This window comes from Anastrepha ludens, chromosome 3 (assembly GCF_028408465.1).
Source record: "Anastrepha ludens isolate Willacy chromosome 3, idAnaLude1.1, whole genome shotgun sequence".
Classification (NCBI taxonomy): Eukaryota; Metazoa; Arthropoda; class Insecta; order Diptera; family Tephritidae; genus Anastrepha; species Anastrepha ludens.
Window position 1 is genome coordinate 10,586,512 of NC_071499.1, and position 20,355 is coordinate 10,606,866.

Below are 20,355 nucleotides of genomic sequence, written 5' to 3' on the forward strand. Positions count from 1 at the left end.
TATTTCACCAAAATAATTTCTGTGAAGAAAAACCTCTCAAAGCAGTATTGACAGCTGAGTGTCAATTTTGCAGGGAATCTGGCGTATGTGAACGGGTAGATTAATTTGGTGCATTTATTGGTAATTCATACATATGTGAACGTATTATTAGTTCTTTCTTCATGACATTTTTCTAGCCTGTTCTAATCAAAAGTAATGTTTATAATTTTGTAAAATATACATTTCTTTTAAATTAGTCCAATAATTCACTCAGTTTTATTTCGCTTTACTTGTTTTTAACATCTGGTCGCATTGCCCCATGATTCAATTATGAATTCCATAATTTAATCATGGCATTGCCCGCGATTGCAGTTGTTGTTGGTGTTCTTTTGCTTTCAGCAGTCAAATCTCTCTCTCGCTAATGCGGTGTTGCCTAGATTTGCATATAAAAACACACTAAAATGCCCATTTAAAGAAAATAAAACACCATATTTTTATTGAATTACTTAAAGAACTGTGTACGGCTGACAAATTTTCTTTAAAATGTGCTTTTTTTTTTTAATAAATGTGTTATGGTTATGTATAATTTAATTTATGACCTTTTTGTTAAGAGAAATTCTCTTGCTAAGAGAAGGACTTTTTTGCTATATTTGAGTTATGTACCAAGATAAGGCATTCTTTTTGTAAAAATATCGTTATGGTTTCTTCAGTATTTTCTGGTATTTTGTTGCTTATTTTAACTATGAATACACCTCTTGGTGCCCTATGTCCCACTAAGGACTTATGACCGGAAGAAACGAAAACACCACTATGGTTTTAATTCGCATTCAGTAAATTCAAACGCTTTTTAAAATGTGTAAAAAGGTTTTCAATGTTAAGAAGATTTGAGAGAGGGACATTAATATTCTTAACCTTAAAAGGGGCAAAAAATTAAATTTACAGTTTCAAATTATCAAATTTTATAAGAACCAACAAATTTTCATGAACACTAAAATCTTCTCAGAGTGAACTTTTTTAACATTCTTTTGTTTAATAAAAAAGTTGTTTTTTAATTTATAGTTTCGTTAGTTTTAAATTAAAAATAAGTAACAAACACCAACTTAAAAATTTTCGCATTTTGATGTATAAAAAAGCACTAATTTTATTGCGAAGAGCAAATGGCTGGCTACACTGCACAAACTTGGCAAAAGTGACTTTACGCACTCTCTGATGGGCGCAATTTTGGATCTGTTTCTATCATTCTTGAAATTCAAGGCGAATTTATTACAGGTGACAGCAAACACATATAAGTAAAACCCTACATGTATTTGTTGTTGCGTTTGGTGCAAGCATCATGTGAAAATCAGCAAGCAAATGTGAACATACGAATGTAAACATACCAATACATACAAACAAAGCATATCATTTTGACGTAAGCCATACCTACGGCGAAAAATTCAGCTGGGTGAATGCTGTCACCTTATTAGATCCACCTTTTGGAATTAAACGTTATTTTACTCTCTCATTTTCCCTACTTTGCAAGTTTTTTGGATACATGAAAACCAAAACTTGATAATTTGTAACAATTTTACAAATTATTTGCTTCGTCAACAAACATATTCTCTCAATCGTTGGCGCGATATATATTGTTGAATTTTAATAATTTATTAAATACATCTAAAAAATTTTCGTGCTGTCCACTAAACAAAATAATGCAGCCACGTAAGAAACCCGGTCCAAAGTCGCGAAAAGCCATTAATTCTGCAAATAAAAAAGTTACAGATGCCAGCAAGGTACCATTTGCCAATTTGGGCGAGACGGACACCAGCTGCTCTGAGGGAAGTTTATTAGCGTCAGATGATAGCGAGTTTCACTCGCCGTCAGTTAATAATGCTGATACTGATTATGGTTTGGATTTTACAGCTAACGGTAGTCGATATTTTCCGAATGTGTCTAAACAACAACGTCCAGATGGGATTGTCTCAAATTTGGGTAAGAAAAATGAGAACTGCTCAGGGGCAATTACTCAACGAGAAGAATCATCACAAGTTGCTCCTACACCAAAAAAGCCGTTAGAGGGACCAGAAAATCTGCTTGGTGCCCGAACTAAGTCTGTATCCCGTAAAAAGACGACTCGTAAAAACAAGAGCCAGTTTAAGGCCTTGAAAGATTACCAAAAGTTAGCATTACGCGTGGATTTTATGATACCTCGCGCAGCGTTTGCGCGCGTTGTACGCGAAATTATGATGAGCATAGATACTGATGTGAGGTACATAACAGCAACTGCGTTAGAGGCTCTGCAAGTAGCCACCGAAGCTTACGTTGAAGGGCGCTTGGAGGATGCAAATCTACTGGCTTTGCATTCTCGTAGAGTTACGTTAATGGCGAAAGATATGGAGCTTGTAAACTTTTTACGAAATAATATTAGATAGGAGGGCAAATTTTTTTGAGCGTTTTTTTTTTTTTTTTTAGAATTAAGCTAATTTAAAATTTGTTATGTGTTTTTGTTACTTAATTTTCATGCCTGTTATCATTTAAAAAAAAATATAGATTATTCATTTATGTGCAACTATTAAAACCTTATATTTCAAACTTGTGGATATTTGCATTGAGGTGCCGGTATTGGCATCGTAAGATGCATCTACTGACATCAAATTTAGCTATTGCCAGTCGAGATGTATTCGACTATTCCAACCACAAGCGTTTGGGTAATCTTGATTTTTGCTCTATAAAACACATAAAGTGTGAAACTATTCAAGCATTTGTACTGATACACTGCAGTCACAGGTGTCATGAATGGTTAAATGGTGAAATCATCAATCGAAGCATAGATTGGAACATAAAAAATGTCGTTTCCACGACAGTCGGTTCTACGTAACCGGAACGACACGGATTTATATCCGGCCAAGGACTTTCATTTCAGTAGCATTCGCCGTATGCATATGGGGAATGTTAAGGCTGCTACAACAACAACAACTTCAAAAATGTACTATTTTTTCCTTTTTCTCTACCAAGGTGAATTGAGTATCATCTATCATCCTTGGATGCCTATTATGTGTAGGCAAAATTAAAATATTGAAAGGTTTTTTTTATGGAAACGGTAAACCACCGTTCATTGTTGTTCTCTGGTCATAGTGCTCTTTTCTGTGCTTTCTTTCTGCACTCGAATGCGGACATTGAGAATTTCCTGCTTGTCACTTCTTTCAACACATAAAAAGCGGATTAAAAATAGAAAATTGTTTTGACAGTTAGGACATAACTGATGCAAATTACCACATCCAAAGTAAACATGTGAAGCTAATTTTATTACATGTTGAAATTTATCAAGAAATACATTTTGGAAATAATTTGTACATTTTAAATATACAAGTATAGGGGTCCATTTAGAGAATCTTTGTAAACCAATAAATTTTGTGTTATTGAATTATATGATACACCCAAGTTTATTATTTGATTTAAAAAGATGTGCTTTTCTCTAACTTTTGGTGCTTTAAATTTAAAGCTATGCAGCATCGACTGAACGCTCGTAAAAAGCTGGTTTCTTATATCGTAGAAATTTGCTGTGTTTAATTGTCACAGCACGCTTTGTAGCCTTTAACCCACCACTCTCGCGTATTCATTAAATGGACTTGAATGGCACAGGGTCGCATGGATTTTTATATGTATTTTTGAGCGCTACGCACGATTCTGAGTGAGGTGGGGTAATAACACATAAAAATGTATTTTTTGTGTTTACATCTACTTTTCTCAAAAAATAGTTAAATAAAAGCTTGAACCTTACGAAGCCATAAATTACTGAAAGCTCAAAAAAACCGATTTGAACAAAATCGTCAGCTTTAACTCAAGTATAGGACTAGATCTTTAGGAAGTAAGCTTCTTAAAGTAAATAGTGGTAAAACGCCCACCACCACGTGTATCTACTTTTGTGCGCAGTTTTCTACTCATAATCTAGTTGGATGCCAGACAAATTCGTAGCTGAAATTGACGCACGTTATAATACGTTCACATATAAGTGATGATCTATATCCTTTTTCGCGCTTAACTCAAAATTCGTCATTAAAAAACCGATTTCCCATACAAAGTTTCTCTCCTAAAATCTGAGATTATAAAATAATTCTAGATAATAACGATACTTTTTGTCATATAACCCTGTGTTTTCTGTGTTATCGATAATTATTATTACGAATGTAAGAAGAAACATCAAAATAAAAACTAAAGGAAATGGATGCCGGCAAAGAAAACAGGTCTGTAAAGTTCAGCACCTTATGGTGCTGACACTCACCGACGTGTACGCATGCCGTGTTGTTTATGGTCGTATGGAAATGTAAGAAACAATTGATGTATAAAATTGAGTTTGCTTGAAACAACACGATGCTGTCATTCATAACTTACGTATATTATATACTTTTAGACACATCCGCGTTATGAATTACAATTTTTCTTCTATAGTATGAACCAAAGCCAAAAGCCAACAAATGCAAATAGTTCATTTATCTATGATTAGCATTATTAAACATCGCTTTTAAATTATTTTACTGAAAATTTAAATTTGCATAAATTTATATTGTTAATGATTTCGAAATGTACTGTTTGGCAACACCGTGCGGTGAGAGAGGACTCAGCTGATACGACTTCACGGCAAAAATCTAATGGTGCTCACACTCACCAACGTAAACGTATTCCCGTACGCCCGTATTAGCTGACGCGATGAAACAACGATCTACGATACTACGGAACGGAACGGTGGTGAGAATTCATTTACATGGAGCTTTCATTAGTTTCTTTGTGTCAGCTGATACGGGCGTATGTTTACGTTGGTAAATGAGAGCACCATAAGTTTGATCCCGTCAGCTGACACTTATTAGCCCGTCACAATGGGTCCGCAGACTGTTTCAGAAGAAGCAGCGCTAGTTATCGCTGGAATGCATCCAGTAGAGATATTGGCAAACGAAGCTGCAGTATTGGCTGACAGTGAAACGCAACGCATCGTAGCACGGGAAGCTAGTACCCAAACTTGGCAGCAAAAATGGAATAACATAACGAAGGGTCGCTGGACACATCGCTGCATTCCAGACTTGCGAAGCTGGCTCGAAAGAAAACACGGAGAATTGGATTTTTATCTGACTTAGTTTTTAACTGGGCATGGACGCTTCAAAGCATACCCCCATCGGTTCAAACACGAATCGGATCCCACTTGTGAATACTGTGAGGTAAAGGCGATAGAAGACAGATTATGTTGATGGCAGCCATATATTTATAGAGTTTGTGAAATGATCGTGCAGGATTCGGCTGCCGAATCTCCCAAGTGACGTGGCAGCCGAAACTCCCCTCACAATTTTATTTTTCACCATAGTTAAAGAGCAAACCTTATAAATCTGTAATCCTTGTTTCTATCCTGATAAGCAAATGTTCTAACGCGTTACTGGCTGAGTTACTAGTAGTCTCGACTTGTGCTAGGTTAAAACTCGATAAAGGTTTGAAGAGTTATCAAGACCACTGCGGCACTGAAGGCAGGATGAGGAGCACCAAACGTTTTTATGAAGCCGGAATCGTGCTTTGGACTGTTAATTTTTCAGATTAACAATTATTAAAAAAAACATGTTTCCCTCGGTGGCTGTTTGGTGCACATATCGAAACTCGATCTTTTGGCGAATTTTATCAGTTGGAAGTCTAATGTAGTAAACTCCATGTTTATCCTTCATCGAGTGCTAGTCAAAGCTAATGCAATGTCCTACGGGTGCCAAAGATTAGTCCACGAATGTTTAGTCTTAGGCTTTTTCTTTCCACTTTTTAACTGATTCGTCATTTCCCAATTGTAGTTATATGCATCAGCTCCTACGCAATATATGATCGAAAGCATTCCTGCCATTTGGAATTTAAGTGTGCTCTGCACAATCCATAAGAAGGGTGATCCCGCAATCTGTGCTTACCGCGGGGTTAGTCTACTAAATATCGCCTATAAGGTTTCTGCGAGTGTATTGTGTGAAAGGCTGAAGCCCACCGTCAACCAACTGATCGGACCTTATCAGTGTGGCTTTAGTTCTGGAAAGTCTACCATCGACCAGATATTTACAATATGCCAAGTCTTGGAAAATACTCATGAAAGAGGAATAAACACATACCATCTTTTTGTAGATTTTAAAATTCCATTCGAAAGCACGAAAAGAAGTTGCCTATATGCCGCGATGTCTGTATTTGGTAAAATTACGAGATAAAGAAGCAAAACGAATTTAACGAGGACAAAACGAAGTACCTCCTGTCTTCAAACAAACAGTCGGCGCACTCGCGTATCGGCACCCACGCCACTGTTGACAGTTATGATTTTGAGACTTCGTTTATGTAGGAACCAGTATTAACACCGATAACAATGTCAGCCTTGAAATCCAACGTAGAATCTCTCTTGCCAACAAGTGCTACTTTGGACTAAGTAGGCAATTGAGTAGTAAAGTCCACTCTCGACGAACAAAACTAACACTCTACAAGACTCTCATCATGCCCGTCCTATCGTATTTCGCAGGAGCTAGGAAGATGACAACAACCGACGAGGCGCCCCTTGGAGTGTTTGAGAGAAAGATTCTGTGAAAAATTTTTTACCTTTGCACGTCGGCGACTGTAAGTATCGTAGGCGATGGAATAATGAGTTGTATAAGCTTTATGACGGCATAGACATAGCGCAGCGAATAAAGATCCAACTGCTTCGTTGGCTGGGTCCTCTTGTCTGATGGATACAAACGCTGCCGCTCTGAAAGTATTCGATGCGGAACCAGCTTGGAAAGATCAGGTGGAGAAAGACTTAGCTTCACTTGGTATATCCAACTGGCGCTGGTTAGCACGAGAACCGCGTAAGCGGTTATTGCGTCAATCGAAAAGAAGAAGAAATCATCTTCGACATTCTGGAATACATTACGATTTGATCGTTACCACCTCAAACCCTATGCTAGCTTCTTTTAATGAAAATTGTTGCAAAAAACGCTAGATCCGTTATCGCTTAGAACGATATGACATTATCAATCTCTTCTGTCGGGAAAGTGGACAGTGAAGTTGTGACAGCAGGCTAAGTACTGAGAAACAATAAAGGGTCTCAAACAGGCAAGGCTATTTATGTAGGTACCTACCGTTCGATATTACCAATAGAGCTCAGATTGTAGGTAGAGCCGACACAGGACTGTTCATAGAATGAATTTTACATGCACCGATTAGTTCTGTTTATTGTGAAAGATAGCCAGATGTTTTGGGGTTGATATGAGAGGTTCGAAGACATTAAGTACTCCACCGCTACAGGACAGGTGGCTACGGCATTATTAACGGAAGTCTATGCTTGGACACTGCGGTGTTACATGGAACGAGTTGGCTGAAAAACTGGCTAATGAAGGTTATGCAAGCACACCACTGGGCCCTGACTATGGATTGACGACTTCATGAGGTCTACCTATAAAAGACGTTGGTCGGAGTTGGGCTCCTGAAGAATAGCTAAATGCTTTGTGAAAAAACGAAACGGGAAAATAGCGACCTTTCTTTTAAAACTTAGTAGAAAGGACTTGAGAGTACTGGTGGGTGTAATCACAGGGCACAATGCCTGTGGTCAGCATATGACTACCCTCGGAATCATTGACGACCCAATATGCCTATCCTGTCGTGAGAATGAAAACACTGCAGAGCATTTTCTCTGTAGCTGTCCGGAGTTTTCCAAAATCAGACTTAGGCATTTGGGGTGTGATGTACTGAGCATGGATAAAGTTCATACTCTTTCTCTTCCGGATCTCTTAAGACACATCAATGGATACAAAAGATTCGCGAAAGAGTGACCTCAAACCAATTTTTCCGTGTTACTATTCATATTTTATCTATCCTGTCTCTCTCTTCTTTCCACTATAACCTATCCGGGTGTAGTACAATGGTCGTACTGACTGAGTGCTGGGACTTGTCCAACCCCCCTTAAAATCGTATCTATTTTTCTGTAAATTTCTGGAATTATAACTTCTGCATAGTCGAATAGCGTTAGGAATTGGTCTATCCAAGGATTTCTTAGCCTTCGGTAGGGAGGCTGATGGTTTGTTGCCCCTGCAGTTTGCTGCAATCATTATTCTACTTATCACATTTGTAGGTACATACATATGAGTACATACTTATTAAGAAAAAAAAACCGCCCATTTGCAATTAAAAGTACGTACGCAAAGTTCTCATACGTCTAAGTTGGATCAAAAAAACTTTTGCTTCGTGTAGCGTAAAAGTAAGAGTAGATAAGTGTAAATAAAAACAGCAAACACAAAAATCGAAAAAAAACGCAAATAAATTATTAAAAACTTGCTCAGCAAACTATGTATATCGAAGAGCGCGGCACCCAATAATTAACGAAGTGAGCCACAATTGCCGCTGCCGCTGCCGCTTTTCGATTTAGAGAGTTTGGCCAAACTCAGAAACAGCGTGAGCGACTTGCCAGCGCCGTCAACGCAATCAAATAGTCAGTTGCAAAAACGTGTTCAAACGGCTAAGATCGGTTCGGTTCGGTTCGGAACGGTGAGTCTCGAAAAGCAGTAAAGGTGCACAGAAAGGCACAGCTTCACACACACACACACATCTGTATGTGTTAACCAACGAGTAGCCAACTCGAGTTCTAAGCAGCCAAGTAGTGGGGGGGAAAAATAGTGTAGAAGCACCGATCAGCGTTTAAAAAATTACTCGATAGAACTGTTGACAAGAAGTCCAACGCAGAGGGAATACCACAAAACCGTAAAAATAAACTACTGAGAATATAAGAGAAAATAATTACATGCGAGACTATGTAAAATGCATTCATGTATGTATGTTTGTATGTGTATGCACACATGTATGCATGCGCGTAGTAAATGCACGTTTATTTGGGTTTTTGGAATTCTTTCCGCCTTGGCTTGAATGCTTACATATTTGAACGCGAAAGTTGGCTTGTTGGTTCAGTCATTCTAATTTAGTTACCGCCTGGCAAACTAGTTAGTGCGTGTGTGTCTCCTTGATCGTCCGGTTTGTTGTTGTTGTTTTTTTTTCTTTTCTTGTTTTAACCAACGATCACTCCACTCCAGTGAAACTAACAGACTAAGTCTAACTTAAGGGTTAACTAAGACCAATACATACCGTTAGTTATAACTGAGCACTGGTACTTTACGGTTATTAGTTACACGCGTTAAACCATATGCGGATTGATAATCGTTTTTGAATGAGCGAAAGTTGAGGTGTTGCAGTTAGTGAATCTGAACCACATTAACTAAAACACAAAAACAAAACATAAAAAATAATAATAAAAAATAAAAAAAAAAAATAAATAAATAAAAAAACAGAAAAAAAAACAAAAAAAAAAAAATCGTGTCGCGTCTAATAACTCCTTTTTCGTTTTTTTTCTGTGCCATTAGTTTCTAGTTAACTCAATCAATTCTGGTTTAAAAACAAATCTGATTTAAAAACAAAAGAAAAAACAAACTCGTTAAAAATGGTGGAAACAGTAGTTACCGTTGAACGCAACACTACCACACAAACATCTACGCCTGTTGGCGGTGGTGGACTCAGCGCATTAAAAATCAATATCGGCTATTTTACGACACCGCCTGGCATATTGAAACTCGTGCAATTCGTAAGTAGCAACACTTGTAACTTGTACTTCTATATGTATCTATGTGTGTGTGTAGATATGCATGTAATTTCCAATATTTTACTATACTATGTAAATAAGTGAAACACCAAAATGAAGAAAAAGTTTTTTCTAATGGTGGTTGCCCGTCGGCAGGCAATGGCGAACCTCTGAGAGTATTTCTGCCATGAAAAAGTTCCTCATAAAAATATCTGTCGTTCGGAGTCGGCTTGAAACTGTAGAGACTCTCCATTTGTGGAACAACATCAAGACGCACGCGACGAATAGGAGGAGGAGCTAGGCTAAACACCCAAAAAGGGTTTAAGCGCCAATTACAAATTGGAAAACCCTTTATATGTATATAAATAAGTGATTGCTTTATAGTCAAAAGTTAACACTTACAGTCCGGTTCACTTCATTAAAGGCAATAATTTAAATGGAATCAAATGCTTATTAAAGTTTTCTGATAATTCAAGTGAAGACTGCATTTTGCTCGAAAAAAAAATTTTTTAATATTCCATCTAACGGTATTTCGCAGCAGTAAAACTGCAGCAGCTGAAATACTGTGCTTGATTTATTGTTTCACTTGAATAAAAGCACTTCAAACGAATGTCAACTCCTGCGATCGAGACCTCTCATATACACCTTCAAATCACCAGTATATTACTAGAGCGAACACAAAAATAAATAAATAAAAATAAATAAAAATCAGCAGCGACACCTCTTTTACTAGGGCGGAAAGTTATTTCCATACCCAATAAAAATACTTCATATACAAGGTGAAGTCCAACATAAAAAAGAGCTCAAATAGAAACGACAGGAGCTTTGTTCTGATAGCTTCGAGTTTATTTATTTAAAATAGTCCCCTCTGGCCTCTATACACTGTTTTGCGCGATCTGAAAGCTTTTCGAAAGAGTGTTTCAGTTCATTAACCGGAATGTTCTTCAGTATGTCGGTACAAGCCTTTTGGATGGCCTCTATGGACGCAAATCGTTTTCCTTTCATGGCCAAATCCAATTTTCCCCAGTGGGTAGAAGTCACAGGGAGCCATATCAGGCGAATACGGTGAGTGATTGATGAGTAAAATACGATTTTTAGTCAAAAAATCAATCACAAGAGTGGATCGATAAGAAGGTGGATTACCATGCGATAAGCGACAGCTTCCTCCTTCGGGGTATTCAGGGCGAATTCGACGAATGCGATGCAACAAACGCTTCAAAACGCCAAGATAAGAAAATTGTATCGACGGTTTGGTCCGTTGGCACGAACTCCTTCTGGACAATTACCTTGGAATCGTAAAAACAAATAAGCAGCGGGGAGCGCCACTCAACTGATTGTTCTATTATAATCCGAAGTGTGTTGGCTTTGTCAACACAGCTTCGGTGAGGGCGAAGGCCAGCTTGCTCGTCTCTTAAAGACGGAGGAAGCTTTTCATTGCTCCAGACGGCGGGGATGTGGGGATGAAGAATTTCCGCTGATATTGGCGGGTCGGCAGTCATTAGTTCAGGCTGAATACCATCTTCGCCCGCAGCTTTGTTGAGCTTTAGCTTCTTAATTGCATCCTTACTCTCCGCTAGACGGGGGCAGGGCGTGTCATCAGTATGGGACACCAAACCCCCCCTCTCTCTTCGCCGTATGTCCTTTTTCCACGGACAAAATGTTTCCCTGTGTAAATGACCCCTTATTTTAACTTTTTAAAATCACGTTCTCTTCATTTGAAAGATAAAACTCTGTTTTTGTGGTAAAATGCAATTTAAATTGACTATGACAAAGGTTAAGTGGTTTTTATTACACTTTCAAGCATTAAAAACTTTTTTTTTAACTTATCTGTAACTACGCGCCTATAACTATGAGTCATTATAAGTAAATTTCTCTTAGATTAATGCCATATTTACAATGAGTGAATTTTACAAAAAAAAAATTTCTTAAATGTATTAAAGTCCCTCGTCGAATGTGAATATTTGGAACTGGATTACGTATTTGTTTTTTTAATTTTTAGTATGGTGTTACATTTCTGGCCTGTATTTGATATGCATGCGTGTGTGTCTTATATACGAGTATAATGAAACAATAAAAATAATTGAAATAATAAAATATAAAAAAAATAAAAAAAAAAAATAAATAAAAAAAAAAAAATAAATGAATGAAAAATGCTTATGAAATGACAGGTAAACTTTTCTAAAGAAAAATATTCCCTACAACAACTTATTCACCACCCTAAAATGCACATTCAAAAATGAACTTAATTTTATCTAGAAGTGCAAATCTCAACCATGTGCCGTCCCCTATTATGTGACTAAGTGTTAACTGTGCAGATAAAAACTTCAATTTACTTATAGGTATGTACGAGTATGTGTGTACTTTACACATTTGCATGCATGACACATAAACCTATATATATTTTTTTAAGTTCATTTGAAAGAAGCTTTGTTAGAAATTTGTTAATTGGCCCTCTCTACTAAATAAGAATATAAGGTTTATTGGGTCATAAGAAATGGCAGTATTCACAACCATAAAAACTACGAGTAGCTTTTAGCTGTACGCAGAACAAGCAAATTGACTTTGTAGCAATACGGGGCACATGCGCGGGGATAAAGCACGTGTGTGGCGCGCTTGCCAGCGATCGAGTTTCTTTGTGTGCCATACTCGTATTTGTAAATGGACCTGCTTTATTTCGTATGATTTTGTTCATTAAGATCGACAGTGATGATTGAATTTCGAGTTATCTTCATTTTGCTAAAAATAACTCGGAACTCATAATTATTCACTTTTTCCATACCCAATTTAATTTAACACTTCATCAATAAATTTGGGGGTTTGGTTTTTGGAAGGAAAGACGAAGTAACATTTTACTGAAGGGGTTCCGGTGGTCTAGAATTTTCAAAAAATCGATTTTTTTCTGATATTTCGGAAGTATAGGCTTTTGAGAATATACTGTCAAATTTTCGGAAAGATATTCCTAGTAATTTCGATTCTACAGCCGTTTTAACAGGTAGAGTCAGATTCCTCACGCGGCGGCTTCAATTATCGCATTATCCACTCCCAAAACTTGAACCCTTTGGGGACGGAGCCGTTCGACGGGTGAGCATCGTTGAGGACGAGAGGTATTGGAGTGCGCAGTAAAGAAAAGAACGTTATAAAACCTAAGGCCCCTATTATGAGTTGTATTCGATCTTCGATATTCGCTGGTTGTCGAAGATCGAAAATCGAATGTCAATTTGGTATTATGAGCGGTGCAACCCTATCGAAATTTTCGTTGTTTACCGAATTTAGAGTCGAATGCAATTTTGCTTTCGATCGTGTAGCGTATAGTGGGAAAACTTGTTAAAGTGTAAGTTGTTTGCGATTATTTATGGTTTTATAGTAACCAAATAATAAATATATACTAATTTTGTTAATATTATGCAGGTCGAAAATCGTGAGTACCAAACTGCAATTAGAAAGGCTAGTTGCATTAATGGAAGAGAATCCACAATTCGCAAAAGGGATGTGCACCAAAGTTCAAGCAGCAAAAAAATGGAAGGAATTTACAACGGAGCTGAATTGCTTGGGACCACCAGTAGAACGGCAGCAAAATGGATTAAGGTTAATAATGTTTTTTTTTTTTGTGATGTTTATAGAAATACATTTTTATTTTCCCTTGGCAGGTATGGGCTGATATACGTAGAGGAACTGAAATACATATTTTTTTCGAATGACGAATAATTGAATAAAGAAAATTTATAACACATAGTAGAAAGAAGAAAATTTATAACATAACAGTAGAACGGCAGCAAAATGGATTAAGGTTAATAATGTTTTTTTTTTTTGTGATGTTTATAGAAATACATTTTTATTTTCCCTTGGCAGGTATGGGCTGATATACGTAGAGGAACTGAAATACATATTTTTTTCGAATGACGAATAATTGAATAAAGAAAATTTATAACAAAAATAAAACAGAAACTTTGGCGTAAAGGTTTCTATTTAATACTTTTTAGATTTTTCTATAATATTCTAAGAATTTCATGTCTTATGTTTTCTGCTTCTTCGTTATTTGACTCCACTTCAATATCTTCAGCATCATCGTACACAGTGGGTTGAGCAAGTCCTAGCATACCTTCATTACCAATACTCAATTGGTACGATCCCTGAGCACAAAATCGCAGAACTGTGGCCAGCTTTAAAATATTTGGAATGGATTTGGCTCGGGTGCACTGCTGCAACTTGTTTTCTGTACTGAACAGTAGGTTCATAAACGCCTCTTAAGATAATCTAAAGTTCTTTAAAAATCTGTAAGGAAATTTCTGTAATATTAAGTACGTCAACACATTTTGAAAATTCTAAACTTACTTAGTGGAAGCCATTTCTAGGGGGTTCGATGCGCCCCTCAACTGTTTTCTACTTCTAGCTAGTTCCACAAATCTTTCATCGTCCGATGAATCGTCGAACCACAACTCCGTTGTACTCATTTTCACAAAAAATACTTTTTTTAACTTTTAAAAATGTTGTTAGCAAAGAATTTCAACACAATCGGATGTTCTTTTATTTTGATTTGCTGTATCAGCTGAGAAAAAATTATCTATTGTAAATGCGTCGAGCGATCGAAATTCACAATAGTCATATTCTTCAACGAATGAGCACCATAATACCAAATGAAAATTCGTTCGATCAGCACTTTCGACTACAGTCGAAGATCGAATGTTGCTCATAATAGGGGTCTAAGACTTTATTTAACACAAGAAAAGATTTTCATAAAATCAAAAAATAATTATAAACAAACTGCTATCACTGCTAATGTTGAAATGCCTGAGTGGATTCCTTATTGCACGGATTTCACTTCACTTGACGAAGTAATGCCATCATATTCCGTCTTATGAGATTCAAAGTAATATTTGTCAGAACTGTCACTATCTAACATATCATTTGTAAACCGCTTAACCATCGTGTGTAGGATAAAATATAAAATACAATATATAAAAAGCCTGCTGGTTCCTCTGACAGTGAAATTCGTTCTGACACTACCGTCGTTTCATATCGTAAGTTTACATTATAAGGAAGATAAGATTTCATCGCTAATGGCTGCTAATGCCTTTGAATGAAAACGTGACTCTTTTACTACACCTATGCGTATCCTATCGCTCAGAATGACAGACGTCACGAGCCTTGCAGCTACGAACAAATTTGGGCGGCAATTCGAACCGACACGCGTCCGGAGCGGTAAAACGGCTTGGGCGGCTAGATGCCGACACTCGTCCCGAATCAACCGAATCGTCTGAAATTTTAATAGGTATGTTGTTCACAACATCAATGACTATCGCCCGTACCCGAATCATATAATTATTTCAATTATTTCTTGTTTTTTTGATTCAAAAATTAAAAAACTGAAAAGAAAACCGATCTATAGAGCATCAAGTTTAAAACCGCGCCATTCTGTAATTATTTTTTTTTATTCTAGTGGCGGGACATATCCACAGTCATACTGATTAATAATTTTTTAGGCTTTTGTGTTTCATATAAATAGAAGAGCCAGAATGGACAACACCGTCCAGGTCCAATTTTTCGGCAGGGTCAACTTCAGCGCCATTTTTTAAGTTATTAAAATTAAAGAAATTTTGTTTTCATTTTTGTATGTAAAAGAAGTTAAATAAAAAGCCTAAAAAATAAAAAATATAAATTTCGTTTTTTTTATTGTCAAAAAAATTCCTTAAAATACCCTAAATGTCCGAGCTTTAGACTTTAAATCTTTAGAAATTTTTGCCATCGCATTAAACATTATTATTTACGCGACCTGTAGAAATTTCTTTTTCTTATCACCACCCTCAGTAAATCGGAAGCAGGACGCTTAAAGTGCTGGGGATCTCCCGCTATTAAATTTCACAACTCATAGCGGTGTTCACCGGTCACTGGGTGATCGGAACTTATGCAGAGAAGCTTGGACTTCCGTACGACCTCCATTGCAGCAGCTGTGGGAATTCTACAGAGAAAGAGACCTTTCTTCTTCATATCTCCGGGTCTGCCGGATAGGCGCCTAAGGTTCCTTAGTGCGCTTTTTGTGGATAGTCTGAGGCAGTTCACCAGCCTAGATCTCATTTTTTTCCTCCTTTAGATCAATGGCACTGGATGGCTGTAGATGATTGTTCTTCCTTTAAGTTGGCCACTGGGTCTCACAGACATCTAAATCTGCGGGAGCTCATGACAGTAATTTCCAGTAAAATCGAATAATAAAGACTATGAAGGTGATAAACTGAAAATATTGAATGTTGAAATAATTCAGTTTTATTGTAGGTTAGGCTAGGTTGCTGAGGTTGTTCACTATGGGACATACTCAGGCTCATAGCTCATTGTGATGCCGCGTGGGGGCTTGCCCTTCTTTATCTGTTCTAAAACCAATGTGAACTTTTCAGGAATTTTAAAAGATTCCAGATTTCCACAGTACTGAGACCTTCCAACTCATTAAAAAATTTGTCTATCTAAACTGGTAAATCTACGTCTGCACGAGGAGTACAGAAGGTGCGAGATCTTCTCTGCCTCATTTAGACAGTTTCTGCAGAAGTCATGTGTTTGCACATCCATCCATAAGGCAGTGCCCCGTTATAACTGAGATTAGTGTGCTTAAACCTGTGTTTATTTTGGCTTAGCCTTTACTATTGCCTTCAGTTCTACCTAAAAGACACTGCAATAGTCAGAAAGCCTACCAGAGAGTCTGAACTCGTCCTGTCTTACATTGTTCCGTTCCCATTCTTTTCTTGAGGGCCGTGAACGTTGTAATGGCAATTTTAGGTGGGAGTGCATAGTCCACCAGTCCGGGAAGTTCTTCCGAAATACCACCTAAAACTCCACCGCGGCCAAAGCTCAGGCTGTCCACTTACTTAAGGTTGTAGTCTGGTCAAATACTAATTTTTTATAGATATTTTTTAGTATTTTTTTTAAGAAAATAAAATGCGATCATTTTGATTTTATAGTATGTTATTATTGACATCAAATAGTGTACAAAAACAATTTTTTTTTTACATATATTTTTGGAGTAGGGTGGCACTAAAGTAAGTGTCTTAAACAAAAAATGTGGCTTGTCAACAAGATTTTGGCTCTTCAGGACATCTGAAACAAAAAAGTTAAACTGATTATTATTCTGTAGCCTTGTCATTCCGGCAGGTGTGACAATGGGAAAAATTTTGAAAAAAATAACAAAATGGCACATACCTTTTTTCAAAAGTCCAAAATTCAAAAAGTTGAAAAGTCATAAAGTTTCAACCTTATTGCTCCACTGTAAGCGATGCATTATTTTACTGTAAAGAATCAAAAGATATTATAATTTTTAGATTTTTAGTCTTCTTCTTTCTAAAGGTTAAACACGGTCTGACGTAATATAGCTACCAGGTGAATTCGACCCACATGCTTTATTCTTAGTAAAATTGCAAAACGCTGGCAAAAGAAAATTTAGTAGACCATTTTCACTGACATTAACTGCCGCGTTTTGTTTTGGTTAGCGACTAACCTTATCAGAAATTTTACGGACAGATGTTCACTAACCAGACACTGAGAAATCACCTATTGATTAGCCTTCTACTGATTATATTCTCACTAAGCGCTGACATTGAAAAAAAATATGTATATATATCAACCATCCGTCAACATTGTAAATATAATTGAATAAATCAGTACTTGTCAACTCTTAAAATCAGAAAAAGCAGAAAATTTAAAAACCCTTAAATACCCTCCATAGCCGCCAACTCTCTGTTATTAATGTGAAAAACAAAGCTCAAGATTCATAGGCTTCAAATGAATAGCGCTTCATACTCGCAAGCAGGGCTCTATTAACCCTTTTGACCTTTGCATGCGTACATGTAAGCATTTACATATGTATGTACATTAGGCTGGGTAGCGAAAAAAAGAATGTTATAGCACCTCTTACTTTGAAAGCAGAAAAGCGTATAGTATAGTATAAAACCAATGTTATTATATACCTAATATTTAAAATTAAAAAAATGAATTCTTGCGGTTAGTTTATGATTTGGAGCTTAGTAATTTAGATCCTCATTTAAATATAACTTTTTGAAGCTGTCGAAGCATTGTTTTGATTAAGTTGCTTATAATGTTTTGATAAATGTTTGACAATAAATACTTGACACTATTCATTTTTGCGGATATGCAACATATGGGCGTTTTGCCTTTGACATTAATGGCTGCCCAAACAATGACAGAACCCCCTCCGGAATTTCGAGCCATGCTCTCCTCATTTTTCTTCCGTTTAATATGCCAACACATTTGGAAGCCATATTAAAAAAATACTCTTTCCTCCTCATCTTTTCAAAATTGGTACTTTTCTTCGAATTTCAGTCTGGCCTGTGGGTGTCGTGTGGCTAACTTAGGTTTAGGTACGCGTTTTACATATTCTAGACTAGAATCCGCTAGCAAAATTTGTTGCCCACGAGGGGTAGTAACTTCCAAATTAATGATGTGTTTAATTTCGCAGGGCTATTTGAATTATTTATAGCTAAACGTTTGATTTCCGGAACATCTCTAAGTTTTGGTTTTCTGCCACTTCTCTTGGTACATCCGTACTTTTTTTTTCAAATGGAAGTAATGCAAAACCACCCTTTTGCTAGGAAAGACCTATAATTTTACTCCGTCTCCGAAAGGCAGATGGTTTTTTATGAGGAGCCTTTCATTTCAATACCACTTTTGCAGAACGATTTATCTTTTGCCTCAAAATGGGCATCAGTTTCGACGATAACCTCGAGCCAAATTTCTTACCGGCGAGCATTTTTTTTGATCTGTGAATAGCCAGTAATCGCTGGGAGCCAAAACTGTTGTGCTTACGGGCGGCTTGGACGAGGTTCACCAGTTGCTGTCCACTCAGAAGACGATTGCTTTGATTCCGGAGTGAAGTGATGAATCCACGTTTCATCCATTGTTATATATCGACGCTAAAATCCTGGTTTATTACGTTTAAGCATGGCCTAACACTGCTCTCTGAACAGAGCTTTCTCGTAGCGAAATGCTCATGGAATATAAAGCCAACTCGTTCTTTTGATATTCTTACTATGTCAGCTAACTCACGCATCATCACTTTTCGACCATTCAGAACGATTTTGTGGATTTTTTGACGTTTTCTGGTGTTACCGCCGCATTTGGACGTCTACTGCGTTGTGCATCATCGGTGTTTCTACGACTACTTTTGAAGTCAGCAAACCATCGTTTTATTGTTGTTTCTGATGGAGCCGACTCCCCATAAGACTTTTGAAGTCATTGATTCGCTTCAACGGTATTTCTTCCCATCAAGAAGCAGTGTAAAATTAAAACACGAAATTCTGTTTGATCCACTAAATTGAAAATAGCAAGAGTTGTGTCACTTTTAGCGTAATAACTCACGACTTAATGAATAGAATATCCTGACATTTTAGAAGCTGTCTTTTTAAGGCTGGTATTAATTGAAGGAGAGCTGAATGGAATAAAATTAGTGTCATCTATGTGTTAGGCCCAACATTTTTCAGCCCATGTGTTACTTGAAAGTTTACTTTGAGAGAATTGCGAGAATACTTAACTGTAATGTAGGTAAATGTACAGGCTCTCAGTGAATTTGGCACAATCAGCTGTTGAGCTGACGTTATTTATAGTATATATATTTTTTTTAATTTAAAGTAATTTAATTATTTGGCTTGTTTATAAGAAACGTTTTTTCTATCAAATCATTCCTCCTTTTCTTTTACATACCTTTTTACTTTTATAAATGACATTTTTTCTGTTTGCTAACTATTTTGGCGCTATTTTCTTAGTTCTGTCAAACACGTCATCTACAATTACGTCACTCGAAAACTATGTTCGTTTCTTCTTTTCTATCTGCTTCAGGGGGAACGCCACTGTGGGGGCCAAAACATAATCAATTTTTGAGAATTTTTTCTCTAAGTAGAGCAATGTTTTTTTTTTGACAAAATGCTGATGATTTGAATTTCGATGTGTATTTTTCACAATTTTTTTTAATTTCCCCCGGCCCAAAAAAATAGTCATTGAAAATCGGCTACGTACAACGATAGTCAATGCGATAACAAAAATTTTGAAAACAAGAAAATTAAAATCGGTTCATTAGTCTTCGAGAAATCGTTGCCAACGTATCAAAAAAAGTCGTTTCGAGAAAAACGCGCTTGAAATAAAGCATCGTATCGTAAGCGCTTCGGGGCCGAACCGACGGGCGCTCACTTAAGTGCACATAGAATCGGGAATAAAGCGAATTTCGCTTTAAAATTTTTACCACATTTTCTTGAGTAGTTATACTAACAATTTATGCAAACAAAAAAAATCGATTTTTTTGAATTTTCACAGTGGCGTTCCCCCTTAATCTTGTATTCTGTCATTTTTGGCACCTGGTTAGGACAGATATTTTTGTAACTATAAAGTCCTCTCGAAGAAAGCTTTCAAACTAGGGGGTTTATTATTTTTTTTTTGAATAGTTTTCGACCCGGTCTAATGTAAATATGTAGTAACAAAAAAATCTCCACACGCTTTTAAAGCGTAGATCGAATTCAGTATTGAATTACTACACTTAGCCTTCAAATTTGTGCGCAATGTGCAGTATTTGACTAAGCGATTTATTTACCTAAACACAGTCATACACACATACAAACATACGTTAATGTTATTTTAAGAAAACAAAAATAAATATGAGCGCATACATTTACTAAACCTACATATGTATATACGCACACAAACGTGTGTATATGTTAATGTGTCATTGAAAATGAAAACAATAAAATATTTTATTTTAAAAATGCCACAAAAGTCACAGCTGTTAGATGCTCTTTTAGAACTGACATTAGCAA

At 36.7% G+C, this 20,355-nt stretch overlaps 2 protein-coding genes across 8 annotated transcripts in view; both read left to right on the plus strand.

Annotated features, from left to right (window-relative positions):
- The first annotated feature begins 1,439 nt into the window (after window positions 1-1,439).
- LOC128857016 (histone H3.3 type c-like) lies at window positions 1,440-2,527 on the plus strand. 2 transcript variants are annotated; one of them, XM_054092526.1, is made up of 2 exons: window positions 1,440-1,680; window positions 1,735-2,527. In XM_054092526.1, exons 1-2 carry the CDS (start codon window positions 1,671-1,673, stop codon window positions 2,388-2,390), a joined length of 666 nt encoding a protein of 221 aa, XP_053948501.1. In that variant the 5' UTR covers window positions 1,440-1,670; the 3' UTR covers window positions 2,391-2,527. The 2 variants fall into 2 exon arrangements, with proteins under 2 accessions (XP_053948501.1, XP_053948502.1); XM_054092527.1 differs by having other exon boundaries at window positions 1,741-2,527.
- A 5,874-nt stretch (window positions 2,528-8,401) lies between these two features.
- Window positions 8,402-20,355, plus strand: part of LOC128857017 (uncharacterized) — a 78,967-nt gene continuing 67,013 nt past the window's right edge. Inside the window, exons 1-2 of one of the 6 annotated variants that reach the window (XM_054092529.1) lie at window positions 8,402-8,475; window positions 9,342-9,559. In XM_054092529.1, coding sequence (XP_053948504.1) covers window positions 9,419-9,559 — 141 coding nt within the window. In that variant the 5' untranslated portion in view covers window positions 8,402-8,475; window positions 9,342-9,418. Of the gene's footprint in view, window positions 8,585-8,709; window positions 8,956-9,341; window positions 9,560-20,355 lie in introns of those variants that run through there. The other 5 variants (XM_054092528.1, XM_054092530.1, XM_054092531.1 and 2 more) reach the window with 5 other exon arrangements.